The sequence below is a fragment of the Gallus gallus genome, chromosome 15 (assembly GCF_016699485.2).
Source record: "Gallus gallus isolate bGalGal1 chromosome 15, bGalGal1.mat.broiler.GRCg7b, whole genome shotgun sequence".
Classification (NCBI taxonomy): domain Eukaryota; kingdom Metazoa; phylum Chordata; class Aves; order Galliformes; family Phasianidae; genus Gallus; species Gallus gallus.
The window spans coordinates 8,282,563-8,302,262 of record NC_052546.1 but is presented as its reverse complement, the minus strand read 5'-3'; the positions used below and the strand labels follow the sequence as shown (position 1 = coordinate 8,302,262).

The 19,700-nt window shown below is 42.0% G+C and overlaps 1 protein-coding gene across 3 annotated transcripts; it reads left to right on the top strand.

Annotated features, from left to right (window-relative positions):
• Window positions 1-259: 259 nt before the first annotated feature.
• KLHL22 (kelch like family member 22) lies at window positions 260-15,197 on the top strand. 3 transcript variants are annotated; one of them, XM_046901332.1, is made up of 7 exons: window positions 260-310; window positions 7,485-7,737; window positions 8,427-8,592; window positions 9,760-10,478; window positions 11,631-11,823; window positions 12,772-13,005; window positions 14,042-15,197. In XM_046901332.1, exons 2-7 carry the CDS (start codon window positions 7,511-7,513, stop codon window positions 14,417-14,419), a joined length of 1,917 nt encoding a protein of 638 aa, XP_046757288.1. In that variant the 5' UTR covers window positions 260-310; window positions 7,485-7,510; the 3' UTR covers window positions 14,420-15,197. The 3 variants fall into 3 exon arrangements, with proteins under 3 accessions (XP_046757288.1, XP_046757286.1, XP_415234.1); XM_046901330.1 differs by having other exon boundaries at window positions 7,468-7,737; XM_415234.8 differs by having other exon boundaries at window positions 260-7,737.
• Window positions 15,198-19,700: the final 4,503 nt, after the last annotated feature.

Genomic DNA, 19,700 nt, shown 5'->3' with positions numbered 1-19,700 from the left:
GGCGAGTCTCGCGAGAGCTGCCGCTCAGCGCGGCGCGGGGCGCGCCGGGAGTTGTAGTCCTGCTCCACGCAAGCTGTCTACGGGAACGGCCCGGCCGGCCGCGCGCAGCGCACAGTCGCACTGCGCAGGCGGCGGTCCTGAGTGCCGGGGACGCCGCCGCGCCGGCAGGTGTCCGGGTCCCGCGCGCCACGGCCGCCACCAGCCGCCGTCCGTCCCTCCCCCGGCGGGCGGGCGCGTCAGGCGGGGGCGCCGCGGCTCCGGGGCGCATGAAGGCGGAAGCCGCAGGCGGAGGCTGCCGCCGCCGCTCTCGGTAGGTGGTGGGGCGGCGGGGGAGGGGCGGCGCCGAGCTGAGCTGCCTCTGGAGGAGGGGGCGCGGGGGGGCCGGGCTCGGGCTGTGGGGCCTCCTCGTTCCGGCCCCGCGGGGTACGTGGGGTCAGCGATCCGGGGCGGTGCGGGACACGGACCCGAAGGCGGTGTCGGCAGGGAAAGGGAAAGCAAAAGCGGCACTGTGCTTGAACTGCCCTTCACCCCGCTGTCACACGGCTGGGGCTGAATCAAAGCGCTTCTGTGAGCGGGGTGCAGCTCCGGGTAGCATCATCCCCTGCAGAGAAAACTGCGCGTTCTGTTTTCCTGGTGTGCAAACGTGTAGGTGACGGGGGGGAAATGACAACCAAACAGTGCAGGTCCTTGCAGGAAAGAAACAAACAAACACGGTGAGCAGTGCAAGTGAGTTCCTGTTTCAAACGGAAAGCGGAGCTGGAATGTGTTGGAAGTGCCCTCTGCTCTCCACCCGGTCACTTAATTGTATTTGGCACAGAACTAATTACTGCTTTAACGTTTTTCCTTCTGTGTACTTTAGGCAATTAAAAATGCATGATGTGACTGAAGTAGTTCAACAAAGCAGCCTTGCCAACTCGCCAAGCCTCTCAAGAGTCCCACAGCCCGTACCATTGGCTAACTGATAAGCTGTATTTGGGCATAGGAACTATGCCTGATTCTATGGAAGGTTTACAGATCTCCGTAGATGTAGAGCTAAACATTGAGGACTACGCTCCATCTTCAGTTTGGAGAAAGCTGAAGCCTTAATGTAGGCCACTTGGTTTGAGGATGGGCAGGTGCACGCTGTCCAAACATAGCTGTTCCTTCCTCCTCCAAACACAACAGCAGCTCTGTCCAAACCTGAAAGTAGAAAGAGAGAAAGAAATGATGAAGCCTCCGGAGAAAGCATTTTAGCACTGTATCGAGTTTGCTTTCCTTACTGCAGCTTCCCTGTGGTAGTTATTAGGGCCGTAGGCTCCAAAGATACCCATCAGAAGACTTCACAGCTCCATGAATTTGGGCAGGCTACAAGAAAGAGATTATCGGTTTGTGGGTAAGGCAAAATATTCAAGTTAGGCAGCTCGTGCTCTTCAGGTTATGCTGCTTTTCATAGGAAAAAAAAATGCCTTTTTAAATATTTCTGTGCCTAAATATGGATAGATTTCATGGAAGTTTTGCCATATCTATGTTACATGAGATGTTTTAGTCTCAGCGTGTCTTAGAAATACATTGTAAAAGGCATGGGGGGAAGAAAACCAAACGTTTGTTTCTGAAAGGAATGAATATCAACATTTGTGAGACAGCATCGTTTGCGGAAGCTGTTTCCCAAACCACACCTTTAGGTTTCCTCCCACACTTCAAGTGTACTACTAATGCTAGAAAGTGAAAATGACTCACAAATTCAGCTCAGAGGGATGAGCATTGGTGACTTAAAGAAGATGGCGCGTGTAGGCCTAGCAAAGACGTAACTGCCAGCACTGAGTGCTCAGAACTGAAACTGAGATGCCATGTGGTACCAGGTGCCATAGTTTCTTTTTGTGAGGACCTTAGGCTAAAGGTTTGGGTTATTTCCCCCACTTGTTCCCTAGGTGAAAAGGTACTTTAGGAGATACATATTTATTTTGCACAGTTGTGACTGCACAGCCATGAAGCTAACTTAAATCTGTCTACACAAAATGGTATACTCACATGTCATACATAGCAAACAAACCTACAAGTGCCCATTGCAAATCATGGCGTAGTTGGTAAACCATTCCAGTATTTGCGTTCCAGTTATGCTGAACAATAGTTTTGCTTTTCAGTTTGCATTGTTTGTGGCATTACATCTGTTTTCTCAGCTATTTTGGCAGGCACCCAGCTGCCTCCCCACTATACACGCTCCCTGACTAGTTGATTTATTTGTTTGCATGCCCTCTGCCCTGTTGAATTCTGGTACCTCGCCAGGTTCTGCCTATTCACATTTGCAACCCGAGAGTCAGCATAACTAGCATTTTGTTCTAGTCTTGTATCTTGCTGTCTCATATCAGGCTGTCAGCTGAAGCCTGGCTTAGATCCTAATTCTTCCTACTCCTATGGGAGACATGGAGGTGTGGGAAGCCTTAGGGCACGGATATTACATTCCCTTCGATGCACAGGGTGAGGATGAGAGGGCAAATCCCATAAACTGCAGGAACAGAATTCGGACCGGATAAAAAAGAAAACAAGTCTGATGGTCAAGCACTCAGTTTTCCAAATATCACAAAGGATGGATATTCTGCACTTAACTAGACATGGCTACCAGTGTCCTGACCTGATGTTTTCCCCGCTTTGAGCAGGAGATTGGACTAGAGACCTCCCAAGGTTCTCTCTGGTCTGAATTATCCCACAGTTCTAAGAAAGCGTTGGACCCCCACCAGGCTTGAACCACCTGTCCATATGGCAGCAAGCTAAACAGGACTAGGATACCCGACACCAGCAAGTTCTAGTTTATTTTGGGCACAGCTGATGAAGAAGAAAATATCATGATCTGCGTAAGATACCTCCTCATACAGAGATGTAACTGACAGCCAGAAGCAATTAGATACAGAAATGTCTGAGTTTCCATAGAAACTAACTTGGATACTCCCCCTCCTGTAACCAAGCTCTCAGAACAGCCCACCACCCCCAGCACACGCTAGTAAGCATCACTGTCTGGCTTGGATGCTAGTCACAGAATCCAGGGCTCTACTGTACCATGCAATATCAATAATAGATTTCAACATGCTGAATTATCAACAGTCTGTTTAAAGCATGTGATGGGTGCATAACATATCTCAGCAAATTGTAAAGGCTGAATATACCTATACTGACATCAGAATGTGCCCAGAACATTCGCAGACCCAGCTGCTGGAAGGTGCATCCAGGTACAACACAGATTATTTTGTACGGAAGCAAGACCGTTCTCAGTCTCAGGAAGCACATACTGTAACCTGATAAATTGCCACTCCCCAGGTTGGTTTACTGGAGCAGTACACAAACATCTTGGCATTACAGTCCCGTACCTTTAATCTTCCCTTTCCCCATTCTAGTTGAGCTACCCTACTCCTGTACCCTGTGCTCTTAAACAGATGAAGTCTTTCAGTGAGCACAAGAGCAAGCCAGCATCCCAGTGTCTCACCATTTTGCCATTTGAATGATCAAGTTGTATTCCCTCAACTCTTCCTGTCCCACTGCCAGCCTCCTCCCTCATACTCTACATACCTTTAGTGTAAAGGCAAGTATTGTCATTGATCAGGAAGAGGATTTTGCTAAACACCAAGCCACAGTTCTTTCCATACACTGATAAACAGTTACTTTAGTTGAATAACTGTATTTTCTTTCCATACAAGTGTTCTGCAGAAGTATGCTGTGGTAATGAAAATAGAAAACAAGATGATCACAGAACTTTCAGCAAGCCCGTAAAATACTTAGCTTCCAGTGCAGCTTGTTTCAAGAGACCACTAATAATAAAATGAACTTTGAACATAGTATAGGAAATACTAATTTCCTTCAGATGCTTCCTCTGTCTCTATGGTTGCAAGGCACAGTTGCTTTCTCCTGGTTTCTAAATAGAATCCAGGCACAAAATAGAGAAAGTTTCAGTCTGTTGAATAAGAGCAGCCATGTTGTGCTAGATAGCTCTGAAGATTTTGAGTTTAGGTTTTTGGGGGGTGACTGTTTTATTCTTTCATCTCCTTGATATGAAGTGACCAAACAGTACATGTCTTCCCACATTAGCATTGGTTATAGAAGTGCACATGCAATTACTGACCTCATACACCTCTTTTCTCTTTATGCACTAGATATTCAGTTGTAATACCCCAATATTAGTCAGTCCACTAACGAATGCCTTTTGAAAGATGAATACAAACCAACCTAACTGTAGGACTTTGTGCAGCCAGCTAAGAAAGTCCCTGATTTCATCTACTTTTAAAGTGCCTAGAACAAGAGTTAGAACAGGACTTGCCTTCCCCTGTTCCTGGAAACAGAGTCCCACAGCACATGCAAAGGTGCTTTTTGTCTTTGCTGCTGTTAAAGAATTCATCTCCTCCACCTTAGGGTCAGTCCTGCAATTCTCAGCCCCTGAATCTCACAGTTAACAGCTGCCCAACACTGATAAACTCACACAAGAGGAAAAAAAAATACTAGATTTCTAGAAATGTTACATGGACCAAGTTTCTCAGTAAGAGACCAGAAATACCACAAGAACATTCTGCTATCAAGAAGCCAATGCTAGAGAGGCCCACAACAGAAAAGACTTAGCTGTATGGTTCAAGGGATTGTAATGCCAAGCAAAGGCCTGCCTACAGCTCCTTCACTGACAAGGGTAGATATGCTAGCCTGTGAAAATGGTGTCTCCAGGCTTACAAGCCAACAGAGTTCATGTATGGTCAGGAAGGAAAAATAGTAAATAGGCTTTCTGCAGCATGCGAGAAATTGAACAGGTCTGTTTTGTACCTTCATTCACAGCTGTACCTCTTGTACTACATTTAGCCCCTTTATTCCTCCCTCTAAAGAGAAGACTGAGCACAACGCAGATTTGAGATGGGGTTAGATAATGTACGGTTACAATAGAATCCCTTGTCATTTTTAAGATCGACAGACGCTGACAGGCACAAGAATTCCTAGATATATTAGCAGTGATTCCCTGCACCCAGCTGGTACACTGCACATGAAATAGCACACTACCACTGTTTGGGCTATCAGATTTTAGGCAGTAACAAAGGCATAAAACACACTAGAGAAACACTACAATTAGACCACATAGTTGGCAAAGCAAGACACTGCTCTGCTAACACTGATACCCCTCTGTAGCAACTTTGTAGACTACATTTAACACAGTAGAGACATATATAACATTATCAGCTAACCAAGAGCACTGCACTTAATTCAGAAAACCAGAATACCAACCCAATTTTCCCCCACCCTCACTCAAGCAACCACTTTCCACAACTGTACCCACCCAATCCCAGCTGCCTCTCGTACAGCTATTATGAAGCTGAGGGCACTCAGTATATCAGCTATGTGATTCCTTCTGGTCAGCCCCCACTCACTGTTCAATGGCGAGTAGGCAACAATCCACAAAAATCTCATATATGTGTGTATATATATATAAAATTAAGCTACTTCTACAATATATGCCTTTGCTAAAATTTGTTGTGCAGATGCAATGTCCAGTTTAGCTGTAGCACATCACACTTCTTTTCTCCTCTAGCCTCACTTCCACCTATGCTGACACACAGTAAGGCTGCATCAAAGGTCATGCTGTTTTCTCTACCCAACAAAAGTCTTAGAATTGAGAAAACAGCTCATTTATTACATGTAATTCTGCTTTTTGTTGCAATTATTTCACTCTTTAGAGGCTCACTTTGATACAACTCCCTAATTTGTTGAAAAGGTACATTTTTTGGAGCATTGACCACATTAAAACACCTCAACTCTGTAAATGTGGTTTGTTTGAATTTGTTCCTCATTTGGACAGTATCTCAGCCTAATTTGTTTTTGCTGCATTTACTGTCTTAGTGAATTTCTGATCAACACCTAGTAATGCTCACTCCTTCACTTGCCTTTCTTTTAATATTATCTGCCTTGCCTCAATCTATCACTCGTATTTCCCAGGAGCAAATAAAACGATACAGTAATGTTTTGTCTGCTTCAAAGGCAGTCATCTTATTTCTAGGAAAAACATCTACCTGTCATGAAAAAGAATCCATTATTCATCTCTTCAGCTGATGATGGATAGCTTCCCTGTATAATCGACCTGAATGTGCTTCCTAGAAGGCAGTCTTATCAGAGCTTCTCTTCTGAGCTCGATGCCCTGGTTTTGCTGGCAAAGAGCAGACAACCATTAATATACATTTGCAATTTTTTTCCATCGCACCCAGCAAGCACTACCACCTAGCTTCCTTTTGTTTTAGACAGCATAAGGTGAATTCCTTCAGGCAGTGCAATAACTGTTTTCACATTTCTTAGTGCCATCCAGACAGCTTCTTCCTCACTGACCATGCACAGAATACCTTGCAGTACTTCGGGAGATTTCTAATGTGGCATTCCCTGTCTATGGCTGGTACTATTAAACAGTGGTTTCATCTCTTCATTGTTTGTTTGGATTTGTTGGATTTGTTCTGCTTTTGCTGATAACCCCTTGTGACTGTCCCTCATATGCCACTAAGCTATTTCCCAGAGCCACTGGAGGAGAGGCTGTTATAACTGTGCCGTAAGCAGCCATGTCAGCTAAGGTATTTCCTTTTCCTAATGTGCTTTTTTGAGTGTCTGCTCTGACAACTAGGCATAGTCCATCAGATCTAACTGCTGCAACTTCTCACATTCTTCAGAGACAATGGAAAGGGTAAATTACAGGATGCTAAGAGAGGAATCATGAGATTTTGAGAGCATAACCACATGCATGAAACAGCAACTTCCAGCTAGCTTTTTGCAGGCATTCCCCCATATGCTGTAAGGACCTTCCTATAGTGTCAGTGGCAGCAGTATGGGATGGCCCTCTATACTGCCTACACTAAAGGAAATATCCCCTCTTCAGAGACGCACAGTGAAGTCAAAAGGAGCTGTACATGCTAGCTTGAAGTCAGCACAATAAAGAAGCTCACTGCAAAGCCTGTAGTTTCAGATGGTATTGTACAGAATGGAAATGTGCTCAGCTAAGGAAGATAAAGCAAATAACAGGAGAGAATAAAGCTTTCAGATTTTATAGTAAAATATCAAGAGAAAGACTGAAGGTGCAGTGTACGTTACAATGAAGCTATTTGAGGATATTGAGCAATGTGGAATTTGGCAAAAATTGTGACAGATCTGCTGTTTGTTACAAACGTCATAGAAATGCAAAGGCAACAAGGGGTTTGGCAATAGGTTGGGAAGTGAAAATATGTATATATCCCCACATGCAACATACTTTTGGACTGGAAAACCAGGAGTCAAAAAATCAGTAGTAATGTCATGTTCTGCCAGTTTGATATGCTGATGTATCCCTGTCTATTTTCAGTATCATTCAGGATAATTTCTCTCTGGTAGAATTGTTTTTGATGGTTCTCCTTTGACTGAAGAGTTGGTTTGATTTATTTACGGTGCTAGATGAATCAGAGGACCACTTGTAAGCAAAAGACACAAACCTTTGCTGATTCTGTTGTCTCACAGATTTCATTCTGCTGCAGCTTTTGGCTGAGCATTTCTGCCTGGGATGGCGGAGGATCAGGAGCTGACTCAGCCACACAAAGCTCAACTCGAGTCCTCTCTTCAGCAGCGCACCAGCAACACATACCGCAGTGCAGAGCACTCTCAGGCTTTGCTCAGTGGCTTGGTATCTCTCCGAGACAGCAGCATCCTCTTTGATGTAGTTCTTGTAGTGGAAGAGAAACCTATTGAGGCTCATCGGATACTGCTAGCTGCATCTTGTGACTATTTCAGGTACGCTTTCAGTATGGCAGTAACAAGCACGTGTATGAGCCTAATGCAACGTTGCAACTTCCAAATCTTCTGTTAGCACACTTATCACACTGCTTCCAAGTGTAGAATTCGATCCATAAGGTAGAGCTGAATGGGCTTCAGAATGCTACGGATGGCTTTATTCATCTCTCTGTTATGAGTCTGTAGAAATAAAGCTCCTGTGAGTGCACTGTGAGCTTACCTCCACTACATTCACAGCCTTGGAGGTACTTGGAGGTATGTAAAGGGGAGAAGCTAACTCGCTTTATTTTTGTAAACAAATAAATCTGAAGGCAGTCCAGACAAATCTGGAAGAACTGCTCTAGCTTAAAAAAACTCAAGTTCCTGTTTTTCTCTTGCCCCATCCCTAGAGTATCTGCCTTCACCCACTGCCCATCCATATGTACTGGGTCTGTATTTAAATCCTTCCACTGTGAATTACACCTTTCAGGTGGTCCCCACTGTTTTCCTGCAGAATGAGAGGTATTTCTTTCTTCAGTCCTGAAAGTCTGTGCTTTTTGTATCATTGGCTTAGAAAGGAGGTAATCCCAAAGAAGTGTCTGACTAGGATTTATCTTTTTGGGTATTTTGTTATGTTTTCAGGACAGCATAAAATAAGGAAACTGAACATAGTTTCAATGCACATCTTTCTTTTTTTCTTTTTTTTACAGAGGAATGTTTGCAGGAGGACTGAGAGAGATGGAACAAGAAGAAGTTCATATTCATGGCATCTCCTACAACGCAATGTGTAAAATCTTGAATTTCATTTATACTTCTGAGCTGGAACTCAGTGTGAACAGTGTACAGGAAACCTTAGCCGCAGCCTGTCAGCTTCAGGTGAGGTGCTGGGAGGTATGATGAAAAAGAAGCGAGAAACAAAAGCAAGAATGAAAGAAACAGAAAACATGGCTGGAGGGCTAGGGAGTGAAACAGCATGAGTCCAATGAGAAGAATTTCTTTGGGACACAGTAACCACTGGAAGGGCTGGAACAAAGAATGAGTGCTTGCACGTCTGATCTGTGCTAGTGGTTTCATCACTTACAGACCATTTTGTCTAAAAGACTATGTTATGAAGCTCTCACTTTCACTGATCAGCATATGAAAGCTTCCCTAGAATAGAATACTGCTCACCTATGATAAAGGACAGGGCGTGCTGCTCAGAAACCATTGTGCTGCTTAAACCTGCCAAGATCTACCCCAGATTGAGTCCACAGGCACATAACCTTAGCTGACCTCATCACTACCACCATGGTTTCTGCAGAAAGTGCCTTTTGCTTTCAAGACAGTTTTTTTTTTTTTTTGTCTTTTCTTTCTCTAAGTTTCCCAGCAGCTAATTGCTGCACAGGATTTGGTACTAACCTTAAACTCCAGGTGCTCTGGTTGGCTACACACTTAGCAATAGTTTGTTAGTTAGTGGAGGAACTCTTGGTCAGTTGTTACTTTGCCAGTTATCCTCCTGCCAGATACAACTTGAGATAATGTTCCAAGACAACACTAAATGCTAATGATCTTCTCAAATGGCTTTCTATGCTCTTGAGTGATGCAGATATTTTTGTTATAGTTACAATCTGTGATATAGTGTGTCTGTAGTGCTCTGGGAGAGCAACTGAAGGAGCAGCTGTTATCATGTCCTTCATGCCTTCTGTTTCCATGACTGCCTCCCAGGCAGCCTGCATCTCTCATGCTAACAAATGAGGCAGCCTGGCTGTTCAGTATCCCATGTGCCCCACAAGATGCATTGCTGCTACACAAGAAGCAAAACTCAAAGGCTTGCAGTATAGTGTGGCTAGAAGATCTGGGTTACATTCATCTACGTACCCATGTTGAGTTGTGATTTTTCTCTGGTGAAAGGTGAACACGGTGCTCAGACTCTGTGAGAAGGGCAATTTTCTTGTCAACAATTTTTTTACAGTTTTTGGAAGCTTCCTGTTCTGTGCTTCTGTCATCTGTATCTTGAATGTAAGGCAAATGGTGTCTGAAATAAAAGCTCTCTCTCTCTTGCAGATTCCAGAAGTCATTAAGTTCTGTTGTGATTTTCTAATGTCCTGGGTAGATGAAGAGAACATCCTCGATGTATACAAACTAGCTGACCATTATGACTTGAGACACTTGAGCGACCAGCTGGACTCCTACATTTTGAAGAACTTTGCAGCTTTCTCAAGGACACAAGCGTACCGACAGCTACCCTTGCAGAAGGTCTACTCCCTTCTCAGTAGCAACCGTTTGGAGGTTAACTATGAATTTGAAGTTTATGATGGTGCACTTTTTTATCATTATTCTCCAGAGCAACTGGAGACAGATCAGGTCTCCCTGATGGAGCCCCTTAAGCTACTTGAGACAGTTCGTTTTCCTCTGATGGAACCCCAGATCCTGCAAAGGCTTCATGACAAATTAAGTCCATGTCCTTTAAAAGATACAGTCGCAGATGCACTAATGTACCACAAGAATGAATGTCTTCAGCCAATGCTCCAGAGCTCCCAGACACAGCTGAGATCAGAGTTCCAGTGTGTAGTGGGATTTGGAGGGATGCATTCTACTCCATCCATTGTTCTCAGTGATCAAGCCAAGTATCTGAACCCCCTGTTGGGAGAGTGGAGGCACTTTACAGCTGCACTAGCCCCCAGAATGTCCAACCAGGGGATTGCTGTTCTCAATAATTTTGTATATTTAATTGGTGGAGACAACAATGTAAGTGGTTTTCGAGCAGAGTCAAGGTGTTGGAGGTAAGATAAGGATAATCCTGCTACTATTCTTATTTCCACCCTGTTGCCCATCTCTGAGTCAGTAAGCCTTTAGTGCAGTCTGTATGCTTGCTGGCAAAAAAGATAGGAGCCTCTCACTGAAAGAAATCACAAGAAATAAGGAAATTAGCATCATAGCAACAGGAAGCTTCCAGCAATCCTTATGGAACAAAGCCAAGCCTGATTGGGTAGAAACAGCTGCTTATTCAAGAGTACTAAACATGCAACCTTCTCTTCTTTATTGGAGGGAGTGAAGTATTAAAGGTGTGGGAAATGTTAATGAACTAGAATTCTCCAGAATCCTAGACTGTCTAGATGCTCTTGAAATGAGATTTTCCAAAAGTCCTCTGTGTGTAGTTCTCATTCCAGTACAAAGGGATTTAGCTACCAGAAAGGATTTGTAAATAAAATGCTGTTATTAGTTAATTATTGAGAGAATGCATGCACAGTAGCAGCATTCCAGGGTTGTCATCAGTTCTGTGCCAGAAAAAAATGCACTGGAGAAAGGAACAGTTTTAGATCTTGATGCCCATTACATTGCAAAAACAGATACAAACCCTTTTGATTTGATAATATAATCAATCATCTTTACTAGTTTTAGTGGAATTGCCCTGATTTCATGCCATGCATATTTTCACTTCACCATCAGCTGTCACTGTAACTACAATTTCCAGATTAGATAGATACTTTTATCTGAAAATTAATCGTGAGGCTTACTTGAAGCAGCATATATGTTGGAAAAAAAGAATCAGAGAAGCCACAAAATGCTTATGCACCCTCTTGATGTCTTGAAGATCCAGATTCAGTCTGTGCTACTGTTAGAATGTTTTACCTTGTAGAATGGCTTTATGCTAGCAGAGATTTTGATACATAATCTGAAGGTGTGTGACAGACAATGGAAAACCTAGGCTTTTATGGCATGATTATATCAGCTGAAATGCATCTTCTAAAAATAGACTAAAAGAACTTTGCTAATAATAAAATGCTGACAAGGCCATATTTCACTTCACTTACAGCTGAGTTTAATTTCAAGCAAAGGCAGTACAAAAACCCCTCATGTGTGGTGCTGTCTGTATTCTAGCAATGATTCTGTGGACGTATGAATCACTTTCTTTGATCCCATTCTTTTACAAGGTATGACCCACGACACAACAAATGGTTCCAGATCCAGTCCCTACAGCAAGAGCATGCTGACCTCAGTGTTTGTGTTGTGGACAATTATATATATGCCGTCGCAGGCCGAGATTACCATGAAGACCTGAGAGAAGTGGAGAGGTATGACCCTAAAAGCAACACTTGGGAATATGTGACACCTCTGAAGAAGGAGGTAAGGAGTGCGTCAGCCACACGCACTGATACAGTTCCCCAGTTCCTAATTTCATCTTTTTGGATGCTTTTCTCACGCGTAGCTTTCATTTTGCTGATACTCACATGGGAAGCAGTAGCTTTTGTATTTGAGATAAACATACCAATAAAGAATGATAACAGTGTATAATTTTAATTTTGATGTTTAACGCTTATTTTTCTTGTTTTCTTCCTGTTTTCCCCTGCACCTCTGTTGCATTAATCCTTAAAATCATTTCAAGTTGAACATATAACCTCAGGAAATTTCCCATTCCTCCTGGGGCAGGTAAACAATGAGTAGTACAAGCTTCTCATCTGCAGTCCTGATAGCATGCTTTATTCTCAATTAGAAGAAATCGTCAAATACTGGGAAGGTACCATAGGATCAGAGAATGGCTTAGATTTGAGGGACCTTAAAGATCATCTAGTTCCAACACCCCCTGCCATAGGCAGGGTTGCCAACCACTAAATCAGGCACTAGATCAGATACTAGCTCAGGTTGCCCAGGCCCTATCCAGCCTCCAGGGATGGAGCATCCACAACATCTCTGGGCAGCCTGTTCCTGCCTCACCACCCTCTGAGTGAGGGTACATCAGTTTCTATATACTGTTTAGTTCACGGACTTCCAAGTAGACAAGGGAGAAAAGTAATTATGTGGATGAGTTTCTAATTAAAAAATAATAAGGAATGACAATCCACTGCAGTTCTGGAAGTTTTGGAAATTCTGGGGTAATTAATTTAGAAATTCACACTTTCAACATAAGCACCTTGAAAGGAGTTGTCTATAAATAAATAAAAAATCCTTCCAGATGTTAAAATCTGCATGACTCATGAAGAATGTCACTTCTTTAATGTCTATGCCATACTTTGAAGCTTGGAGAAATACATAAACACAGACCTCAAACTCTTGCTTTCCCACGTGGTGATGCAGGTATATGCACACGCTGGAGCAGCACTGGATGGGAAGATGTATATTACCTGTGGGAGGAGAGGAGAAGATTATTTGAAGGAGCTGCAATGTTATGATCCAAAGACTGACCGCTGGGAAGTTTTAGCAGATGGTCCAGAGAGACGTGCTTGGCATGGCATGGCTGCACTGCTGGGAAAGCTCTATGTAATTGGAGGAAGCAACAATGATTCTGGCTACAGAAGGGATGTTCACCAGGTGAGACCATATCATACTTATGTCTTGGAAGAGTGTTTCTTACAGATGCTTGCACACTAATATCTTTCTCCTCCTAAGTACACAAGTAAAACTCTCTGCTGAGCAACAGCATCAGCTCTCTTCCACTTAATTTTAGAACTTGCCATGCTTTATTTGCTGCTATCTTGCATGCATTGTCTAAGCATTAAAGCTGTAGCATTTGAGATTCATGTAAATTTTAAAATATCTTTGCTGAATGACATTCACTCCCATGCATATAGCCCATAAGTAGCACATCAGCTGAGTTTCCTTTACCTTACCTTCTCATGTGCATTTTTTCCTAAGTTAAGAACTTTGGAATTAGCAATATACAACTGCAGGATGGTATTTGTTAAGGATATATTGGAAAGTGCAATGAATGGATTGGGTGGCAATTGTATAATGCAATAAAATGTACAGTACCTGGTGGGCAGTGATGACTGGAGAATTTTCTTGTGTCTCATTCTGGCTTCTGTAACTGCTAAAGACATGAAAAAAGACAAAAAAAAAAAAGAGTAACTGCTTTTATAAAGCCAATGAAGATAGCAAAATTCAAGTGAAAAGTTTATCTGAGTTACAAAAAGATGCTTGCAAATGAGTGGAGTTAGTAAAGTAGGTACCCACTGAAATCTAAAACTTTCCAGCATGTGGTGCAGAGATGGTTTAGCAGATTTGTCATGTTTGTATGATACAGCACATTTGTTCCTAATGCCAACAGATGTGCTGCGTCTGAGCTTATATTAACGCGTCCCCATCTCACACTTCTGTATATATTTTTGTGAATGACATACAGCTGTTAGCACAACAGCTGGGTCAGATGTTGTGATTCAGTTATACGGCAAATACGCACCGTTTTCCTCTGAGTGTTGTACTTCTACTGCATGGGATACATGCTCTCCATTATCAATACCCCATCAAAATGGTATAGTGTGGCTACATAAGTAGTTTGCCATACAGCCAGGCTCTGTCACTAAGATCCAAGTTCAGTTTTCGCTAATGTATTTTTTACTTTTTACAGGTTGCCTGCTACAGGCCAAGCACTGATCAGTGGACAAATGTATGTCCACTTCCTGCAGGACATGGAGAGCCAGGTATCGCTGTCTTAGACAACAGGATCTACGTCCTGGGAGGCAGATCCCACAACAGAGGAATCCGCATGGACTATGTCCACATTTATGATGCAGAGAGAGACTGTTGGGAGGATGGACCCCAGTTGGAGGATGATATTTCTGGGATGGCTGCCTGTGTCCTCACCTTGCCCAGGGCTATTTTAATGGAAACAGAGAAATGGTTCTCAGAATGGCATGCAGACCGCATGAAGTATCACCTTGACCTTCCATCAGAAGTTATGAGCGTATCAGACTGGGAGGAATTTGACAATTCAAGTGAAGATTAAAAAATTTAGTATTTATTTTTTGCCAGTAGTTGAGGAAATTAAGTCTTGAAAGAAAAAAAAAACACAAAGATTTTATATGTCTTTCTTATATACGTAAATATGTATTTAAAAGTTTGAAAACTACGTGTTCTGCACAAAATGACATTCGCTGTCATTATCTGCTCATCTGCAAGTGTTTTGCACAAAATGTCACTACCAGTCAGTATCTGCTCACCTGCCAGAAAGCAGAATTTTTCAAGTAACCACAGAACTGCCATTTCCCCCCAGATAAAGTAGAGAGGTTCTTTTCCTTTGAAGGAGACTTCTCTCAACTTTCAGCATGGACAGAAAAAAAAAAGGCACAGAAAGCTCAGCTTGACTAGCTTCTTTCCTTCCAGCTTTTAGTGTGAAATAGCTTTTTGAGTTGGGGGAGATTTTTTTTTTTCCAGGTAATAAAACCTTCTGGCAAGCCTAACATAGGAAGGTAAGAACTAGCATCTCCCTCCTGTGCCAGGCGTCAGGCAGCTTGATCATTTCTAGCCAGACTGAACATACAGAAGCAGGAACAGTAGCAAGAAATCTGAACCTTCATCTCATCTGGGCATGCAGCCATCCTCATAACTGGGTTAGAGTCTGTGAGCTGACACCCACTCCTGAATTTCTATACTACAGGTGCTGAAATGCAGCAGAAAGTAGATTTCCAGAATAAGCTCTTTGTACAGAATATGGCAATCTCATCATTCAACTGTCAGACACATTTGTTCACAAGCATAAATTAATTAATAAATCTTTGTCAGAACTTTTTTTTTCCCTTTTTAACTGCTGTCACAGCTTTATTAACCATGATGTGGAATCTGAAAGATGGAGAGTTCAATTAGATCCCGTGTTACTACATTATTATCAGTGAAGATACACCAGCTTGGGAAATGGGAAATATTTTAATATATACTTTACAAAGGGATAAAGAGAGCAGAAATGGGTTTGCCTCAGATGAGGAAAGTAAGTTATAAGCAGATAACAAGCAGTAGTGAAGATGCCACTCATCCAAGGCCCTATGGTAGCTGAGCTAATGACAGGAAAATAACTGAATCACCATAGCTCAAGAAGATAAGACATAGAAAAGCCTTTGTTTAAGAAGCCTAAATGATTCACTTCTGACTGACATTTTGCTTGACATTAGTTTAGAAGCTGATTTAAAGCCCAAACCATCGTGATATGTGGACATTATGGGATCCTTCCCTCCTGGAAGGGCAGGGACTAATGGGTGCCACCAGAAAATCATGAGAAAGAACCAGATGCCTTTGAAACTTCTAGCAACAGCAGGGCTGCAGGAGGAAGGGTAAAACCGAAGTGACGCTCAGTGACCATCGCATGACAAATAATCATTGGCCTGCTACTTCAGAGAAACATTCTTCCATCACTTAGGGATATTTTGTGTATGGAGAAAAAAAAAAAAAAAAGATTTCAAAATGGATTTCATTGAATCCATGTGAGTACAGTGGGCTTCTGGAAAAGGTTTAGAAGGATTTGAACCCCTTTTTTTTTCGGCTGGGGAGTCAGATTGTTTTTCTTCAGCACTGTCAGTTTTTACCTCAATTTTGGACCCTTTGCCAATTGGCAAATAAAGCAGAAGACCTGATAAAGCAGGAAACCCTATACCTGAGCTTCCTCGAAAATGCTTTTTGATAATCAACTCTGACTGTTAGACTGCAATACAGGAGCCCGAGGTGTATTCATCTTTAGCCTACAGAGCTATTTTTAATGTGTTAGACTTCAGTGCAGCTCTCACATGTAAGGACAGATCTCTCTGATGTTGACATCACAAAAACATCCCTTCCAGACTGCAGGCGTTGCAGTGGCAATCTGTTGTGCCTGCACACTGACCAAGTGATCCCAGACTCCAAGTGATCCAAGCCATGTTCTATATCCAGATGTTCCAACTAACCTTGGCACCTAGCACACATCTACCTGCACTGCTTGCAGCGTGCTTCACATTTTAACTAGCATGTCTTAGCAGACCAGTGATAAGCAGCGTATTTCAAGGGAAAATGGTTTTTAGCCTCTTCATGATAATTAAAAATGGGATCGTTCTTTGTCCGGCTTATTTTCCTTTTCCTATGTATTCCACTAGAGGGCATTACTTACTATTTTAAATAAGCAAGGCTTAAATTATGTGGGGAAATGTAAGATGTAATTATTAAGCTCAAGAAATGTCACGAGGAAATCCACGCTTCTATTTTTTTCAGCCTCTTCCTATCACTCCTCCAGAGTTTGGATACTGATCTTTAGATAGTCAGGAGATCCATTTTTCTACTTCTTCAGCATATGCGATTTAGTGACTGCGTTATTTATTAAATGTTGCAGTTGGGTGCTGTGCAAAGCAAATCCACACACAGCTGAGAATGCACTTATGAGGAATTAACCTTTCCTTAACCGTTATATACCTTAGGAGTGTTGCATTATTTTTTTCTATTTTTCTTTTTTAAGCTGCCAGCATAATATATCTACATTACATGAACCAATTCTATGAGCAGGTGCTCTGTATTTTGATTTGGTAAAAACAAATCTTCATTTGCTTTCACTCCCAAAATTTCATCTGAGCACAATATGGCAGTTAAAAATTACCATATGCACTATCTTAATTGCATGCATTTTGTTTTAGTGAAAAAACAATCACGTTTCCTTTAGGTCAAACCATCCTAATCATTTAGCAGCTGCACGCTCTAGTCCAGCATTCCCCTTTTCAAACCAACACACAGGCTAACAATAATCAAATTGCTTTGCACTAGAAGTATATCTAAATCATATGAAGAGCTCTGTTGTTCTTGCTCAGTGCAGATACCCACACAAAGAAACTGCAGGAGAGATTACAGATTGATATGCTGAGGTGTGATTATTGTTGAGCTATTAAGGCTGATACTTCAGTAACTTCATTAGCACACCTAAACTTTGTGTTAGCTCAAGGAAAACATGCTCTCACGGGGATTTTAGGCTGATTCTGGTTTTTAGTGTTTTTTCTTTTTAATTAAAAAATCCTCTAGTCTCCTAGATATGTCAGTCTTGTACCTCGCAGTAAGAAGCATCACAGTGTAGCACAAGGCACTGCAGACGGATGAATGATGAACTAAGAAAACTTCACATTACTTCTGGTCTATAAGACATGAGCCAAACAGCTCTTCCAGAACAGCATGACCACAATACCAAAGCTTTAACAGGCGATACACTAGGAAGTCCAGAAGAATAACAGCTTGGTTTCTTGATGATCTGTTTTCCTACTTCCTGCCAGCACAGAGGTAAAGCTATCGAAGCATATTTGCTAGGTTTGTAATTAGTGAACTTGTATCCTGAAGTATGTTAGGCTTCCTTATTTGCACAAGTGATTGTAATTCCTTCAGGTTTTGTTTCAAAGTGCTTTCACTACTGTATTTCTTTTCCAGCTGTCTACCTCCAAATCCAACATATCCTTTCCCACTTCCTCCTCATTTCAATTAAGGTTGTTAATTTTGTCTTGGAAGCATACCCAATGCTTGATTTGAAAGAAATAAGGATTCCATTCTGTACCCTTGATACAAGGTTACTCCCCCTTACACAGGAAGCAGCCACATGCACAATTTGTTTGGCATTCAGCACTACTGATGGGGGCTTTTGGCAAAAAGAGGAAGCAGCAGCTGGGCATGGGGTAAGAGGGACAGCACTCACTCGAGGCAATATTCTGCCAGCTGAGTTTGTATTTTATTAGCAGCTGATGCACTTTAAGAGATCCCTATTCCATCAGTTGTGCTGCAGCAAATATTTGGCAGAATATTCTGAGGTCAGAAGCTGCCAATGTGTAACACAAAGAGCATAAACTTATTTTTATATATATATATATATATATATATATATATAATAAAAAGGTAAATTGGTACCATTAAACAGCCCTAAAAATCCATACATCTCTCCACTCTTCATGAGACAGATTAGGAAGCTGCTGCCCTGTGTTACCTGATAATAGTAACAAGCTTGAATATATCACCTTTGTCTCTTAATGTAAGTAGAAGATGGGGTGTTTTACCACGATGATCTCACCTCATTCAACCACAGTTACTGAAACTGAAAGGGGAATGACCTGAAGGATGCACACAGCCTGCAAAAGCACAAGTCAGAACAGATCATTGTGGCAGTTCCTTCCAAACTGAAAACCCCTCTGTGCTTAGTGTCTTTTCAGGAAAGGAAGGTGGCTGTGCTGGTTCCACAGTCATCACCTGAGCCCTCTGTAGTACTGCACTGAAACTGGTTTATAATCAAGTGCTATTTATTCCTGACATGTTTCAACTCTTTAGAGATATTTGTGCTATTTACATGAAATGGAGGCAAGATAATTACATATTTGACTTACATTTGATTTTTATCATACTAGAACAATAATTATAATACAATAAAATGCAGCATGAATTTTTATTTCCTTTTTATATACTAAGTATTACTGATTCTGCTGCTATCATGTGGCTTTTGTAATTATTTTTAAACATTATTTGGCTTGTTATTTCAAGTACTGTCTTGTAGTTTTGGCACAGAAAATAATTAAAACCCATTGACATGACAAAGAAAAACATAACAACCTTCATAATCTATTGTAGCTTATTTACCTGTGCTTAAAAATAACTCTCATTGGCAGATAAAAGTACTTAAACCAGAAGGAATGGATCAAAGCTACATCTGTTAGGTAAGCTTCCCTAAAAGAAAAGAAGTTTGCATGGATGTGAATTTTCAGATGGAACTATTCATCTCTGGCCCCATTGTTTTGCTCGTGTTGCTCTGCATGATTAAACAGCTGTTGTTTTCCACCCAGGAGATGGCTGTACTTTAGCAGCTGGTGAAGCGATACCTGCACACGTATTCAGGGCCTAGTTTAAGATCCTTCTGTATTAGTGACGTCACAAGACTTTCCTGAATATTTTTTGCTAAAACAAAAGAATCTGAGCTAGGTGAGTCTTAACATTTTCGTTATCTGAACTCAGTGCCTAAAGACACACAGCAGCCCACACCAACCCAAACACCTCAGCTGGCACTGGCTGCCAACACAGGAAATAAAGTGAAAAGAAAACTGACCGTGCTGTGACCGAGCCTTTGGAATAAACGGAGTGTGAAGGGAAGATGGCAAAGCTAGAGTTCAACCTGCACAGCAGCTGGGTTGGGCAGGTTGTGCCAGTCACCTCCAATCTGCTTCTCCATTTGAGACGTTACTGACTTCACTTGGCTCCATCTCACAGCCTCAAGAGCAAAACAAAAAGAGAAACAAAATCAAATGAAATCACTGAGC

What these genes read in the sequence shown, in the direction of transcription:
- KLHL22 (XM_046901332.1), top strand. Translation starts at nt 7,511, where the DNA reads ATGGCGGAGGATCAGGAGCTGACTCAGCCACACAAAGCTCAACTCGAG. An exon ending in GCATCTTGTGACTATTTCAG is followed by an intron (nt 7,738 to 8,426) that starts GTACGCTTTCAG and finishes TTTTTTTTACAG; the next exon opens with AGGAATGTTTGCAGGAGGAC. An exon ending in GCAGAGTCAAGGTGTTGGAG is followed by an intron (nt 10,479 to 11,630) that starts GTAAGATAAGGA and finishes TTCTTTTACAAG; the next exon opens with GTATGACCCACGACACAACA.